Source organism: Mycetomoellerius zeteki, unplaced genomic scaffold, assembly GCF_001594055.1.
Source record: "Mycetomoellerius zeteki isolate Tzet28-1 unplaced genomic scaffold, Tzet1.0 scaffold20, whole genome shotgun sequence".
Taxonomy (NCBI): Eukaryota; Metazoa; Arthropoda; class Insecta; order Hymenoptera; family Formicidae; genus Mycetomoellerius; species Mycetomoellerius zeteki.
Window position 1 is genome coordinate 360,011 of NW_017256957.1, and position 4,713 is coordinate 364,723.

The following is a 4,713-nucleotide window of genomic DNA, read 5'->3' on the forward strand; positions in this document are numbered from 1 at the left end:
TCTGGAATAATAATAATAGTAACAACCGTCCATAGGAAACGGAAATCGATTTATGGTACTTACAGCACACATATGCATTATATTATAGGCTGCGTTCCGTTTCTCACATGATGCGCATGATGCATCATTTATTCTTGTTACTCACCAAATGTTAAACAAGGATAAATAATACATTATGCACATCGTGCGTGAAACGAAACGCAGTCATGGCCATGTCGTATAATAGGTCTGTTCGCGTTACTTGAAATCCCTAAAAATTTTTGAACTTAAAATGAGATAGATATATATTTGGACGTTGAAAGGAAAGAAAGCGAAGATGCTGAGTGCAAAAAGTGCATGCAACGCGAACAGACCTATTACTGCCAGTTGAGTTGACTGCCAGTACTGAAAAGATCTGTTCGCGTTGCATGAAATCCCCAAATATTTTTGCACTTAAAATGAGATAGATATATATTTGGCCTTGAAAAGAGAGAAAGCGAAGATGCCAAAAGTGCAAGCAACGCGAACAGACCTACTGTCTACAGTTCCTGTAAACGTATAATAAGGCCGGAATCAGACTACGCATTGAAGACTGAGATTGAAGATTGAAGATTAAAATTTGACCAGTGAGGACAAAGGAATTTTAGCTCCTATTGTTTTGATTGGTCAAATTTCAATCCTTCAATCTTCAATCTCAATATTTAATGCGTAGTCTGATTCCGGCCTAACAACTGGCAATTGGTCTGTTCGACTTGCTTACACTTTTTTTACTCTTTTCACACTCAAAATGAGATAGGTATATATTTGACGCTAAAAAGAGAGAAAGCGAAGATGCTGAGTGTAAAAAGTGTGAGCAAATCGAACAGACCAAACAATATACGAACACGGCCTATGTATATAGGGGTGCGTTCCGAGGGGTGCGTTACGCATGAAGCGCATGATGCATCATTTGTCCTTGTTCACCAAATAATAAAGAAGGATAAAACGATACATTATGCGTTTCATGCGTAATTCGGAACGCATCCAGGTTACATAAAACGCTCGTGGCGACTCCAGTCTCCATTAATAATCTTGAGCGGCGTCTTTAAATGCGTTCCGATTGTTTCGAACGATCGACGTACTTGACACATGTTTGTATATCCAGTGAAAAATTGACGGATCTCGATATGTTACGATTGTGTATCTTAAAATTGTGTCTCGCGATGAAAGGTACCGGAAGGTCGGAGAGACTTTTGAGTCAAATATATTTTAAAAACCATAATCGTTTTAACGATGTCATATGTTGGGGCTGTCGAAGAGGTTATGCCCAACGTTCCTCATCGCTAACACCTCCCATTTACACACTACACAGATTACTGGATAGAATTTCTTTTGATTTTCCTGCAACACTTTCGACAGTTACGAAAGAAAAATATGATGAATATGGCAACAAACGTAGCAGGAAACGATACAAGCATTTAGGAATGCTCTTGGGCAGTCTTGGGTTTGTAGTGGCTTTTTGTGACACTTCACATTTTAAAGGTATACACTGTGATTAGATAGAGATGCAAAATGTATATTACATAAAATTAAGTCACATACTAATTAATAGATAATTCTTAATATTCTTTGCAGAAAAAAGATTCTTTCGCGCTGTCCAGTATGGTAATGTTTCAGAATTGAAAAGAGTAAGAGTTTTCTCGTAATGTATTAAGATTTTATCTAATATTGTTGTACTATAAAGAAAAAATAATTCACAGTTGTAATTTCCATTGACATTAAACATTTTATACATTGTATTACTATTATTATTAAAACATATATATATATATAAAATAATAGAGATAAAAATAAACAATACTATATATATGATAATAATTTATGATGAAAATTTTTAGTCTATAGCAGATGGCATTGATGTAAATATCAGACATCCATTGGGTTGGACAGCATTGCAAACTGCTGCTATAAATCAGAGGGAAGAAATTATAAAAATTTTATTAGACAATGGTGCTAATGTAAATGCAGAAGACAACTTCGTTAATGTCTATAGAACTGCTATGGAAAAGGGTTTACATTCGTTGGATGGTATTTTTTTATTTTGGTTTTATATGTAAATATTATTATTAATGTTAAAAGAGCCAAAGAACACAAGAGTACAATCTCTTATAAATATTAAAATTTAAAAACACAATCTTTCGATATTAATGCTTAAGTAATAATATTGATTTCAAAATTTGGATATTTTAGTTCTTACGAAGAGAGAAGAGGAATTTTCTGATCGATTAAATAATCGAGCTACTTTTCAAGGCTTTACTGCATTACACTATGCTGTCTTAGCTGATTCAGAAACTTGTGTGAAAGCATTACTAGACAGAGGAGCAAATCCAACTATAGAAAACGAAGCAGGGCACAGAGCAGTTGAATATGCAAAAGAAGGAGAAATCAAAGAGATGCTCGTTAAACATGCTATTAAATATGATGAAATAGTAAAAGAAAAGGTATGTAATAAGACTCTTTTCTATTCTACTCTAAAACTATTTTTTTTGTATTTCTTTTTACACAAAAGTTGCACGTATAAGATTATACAAAATTTCTAATATTTAAAATTAGGCTGACCACAAGCGTTGATTTAAAAGTCATCTATCAATATGATGCATGTGCAATGGTATTAAATACTGAATTAAACATTGTCGCTGTATGCATATGGATAAATAACTTTTTAAGCAACGTTTATAATTGACTTCAAACTTTAAACGTTCATACTTAAAAAACTACAGGAAAAAGTGACTTATACTTTTATTATTTAATTTTCACAATATTTCATGCTGTAGTAATGTTACCCTCGAACTTCGGGGACACCCTAACGATATATAAATAAACGAAAATTTTCTGCTTAGGAAGCAGAGGAACGTCGCAGATTTCCGTTGGAACAACGTTTGAAACAACATATTGTAGGACAGGAGGGCTCAATTTCCATTGTTGCTTCCAGTAAGAATTCTATAATTTTATCATCTTAGAAAATTTTATCATATTTATTAGTTTATTAAAAGGTACGTTTTCAAATTATTAATATTATCTAATATATTAGCTATCAGAAGGAAAGAAAATGGTTGGATAGATGAGGAACATCCACTAGTATTTCTCTTTTTGGGTTCGTCGGGCATTGGCAAAACAGAATTAGCGAAGCAATTAGCTGCTTATATTCACAGAAATAAATCAGATAGTTTCATTCGATTAGATATGTCTGAATATCAGGGAAAACATGAAGTCGCAAAATTAATTGGAGCCCCACCTGGGTATAGTTATTTTTATTTTAGCTTAATCATTTTTAATGTTTTATGTTTATGTATCATATTTACCATTTAATATAACAGCAATGAATGTTAAACTTATTGTTTAGATACGTGGGACATGATGATGGTGGACAACTAACAAAACTTTTAAAAAAATGTCCATCTGCTGTTGTATTATTTGATGAGGTTGACAAAGCGCACCCTGATGTTTTAACTGTTTTGCTACAGCTTTTCGATGAGGTAGTTATTGTTACTATTTAAATTTATCAGTCTATTTAGGATTCTTCAATAATGCAATAATATTTACTTTTAAGGGAAGACTAACTGACGGTAAAGGTAAAACAATCGAATGTAAAAATGCCATTTTTATAATGACATCAAATTTAGGAAGCGACGAAATTGCAGAACATGCAATGCAACTCAGAGCAGAAGCTGAAAGACTAATAAACCATAGGTTAGCTAACATTACTGAAAATCAAGAGCCAGAACGTATCGAAATATCCCGTAATTTTAAAGATCAAGTGGTATGTTAAATGAAAAAGTATAAGAGATATTTTAAAACGTAATATAGAAAATTATATAATAAAATAATTTTACAGGTACGTCCAATACTTAAAAATCATTTTCGGAGAGATGAATTTTTAGGAAGAATAAATGAAATTGTGTATTTTTTACCATTTTCTCGGGCAGAATTAATAGAATTAGTCGCCAGAGAATTAAAAACATGGGCTAAACGCGCAAAAGAAAGACATATGATTGAATTAAAATGGGATAGAGAGGTCCTATCAGTATTAGCAGACGGATATGATGTCCATTATGGTGCTCGTTCTATCAAATATGAAGTGGAAAGACGCGTTGTTAACCAATTGGCAGCAGCTCACGAACGAGGAGAACTTGGTATTTGCTTTTTTTTTCTCTTGCTTAAATATTATAACTTTCCAATGAAATTAAAATTTTTAATAGGTAAAGGATGCTGTGTATTGTTAAAAGCAAAATGGCATGAAAGTGGAGCAAGCATAACCCTTTCTGTTCAGAAGAAGGGCTCAGAAAAGTTTGTTGATATCGTAGAAACAGATAAGTTAACGAAAAATATTAGTTCAAAATTTTTATAATTATAGAATGTAGTCTTACTTTATAATAACTTATACAAAACACATTGTCATTTGAGAAGGAAGTTTATATGTAAAAACCTGCTACTATTTGTTATGTACAATGTACAAACGTATAAATGATAAAAAATCTATCAGATGTATGTATATGTTGTATAGTAAATACAGTGTCATGAAAATTTATTTCGTTAAATTTAATATACATTTTGATATTGTTCTATTACATTTATACTAAAGAAACATTTTTTTTTACTGAAACTCAATGTACGGTTATTTCATTGCACGCATACATTATAAGAGAAAGTATAAAATGAAGGCATACATATCTAAAATTCGTATAATTTTCCACC

At 32.0% G+C, this 4,713-nt stretch overlaps 1 protein-coding gene across 1 annotated transcript; it reads left to right on the top strand.

Moving 5' to 3' along the window:
• Positions 1–918: 918 nt before the first annotated feature.
• Positions 919–4,423, top strand: LOC108722276 (caseinolytic peptidase B protein homolog). Its single transcript, XM_018447279.1, has 10 exons — positions 919–1,500; positions 1,594–1,646; positions 1,857–2,046; positions 2,209–2,459; positions 2,859–2,949; positions 3,050–3,257; positions 3,362–3,494; positions 3,569–3,778; positions 3,854–4,151; positions 4,218–4,423. Exons 1-10 carry the CDS (start codon positions 1,068–1,070, stop codon positions 4,364–4,366), a joined length of 2,016 nt encoding a protein of 671 aa, XP_018302781.1. The 5' UTR covers positions 919–1,067; the 3' UTR covers positions 4,367–4,423.
• Positions 4,424–4,713: the final 290 nt, after the last annotated feature.

Coding starts and splice junctions, on each gene's coding strand:
- LOC108722276 (XM_018447279.1), top strand. CDS start 1,068: ATGCGTTCCGATTGTTTCGAACGATCGACGTACTTGACACATGTTTGT. Junction 3,258..3,361: donor TTAATTGGAGCCCCACCTGG/GTATAGTTATTT, acceptor CTTATTGTTTAG/ATACGTGGGACATGATGATG. Junction 3,779..3,853: donor GTAATTTTAAAGATCAAGTG/GTATGTTAAATG, acceptor ATAATTTTACAG/GTACGTCCAATACTTAAAAA.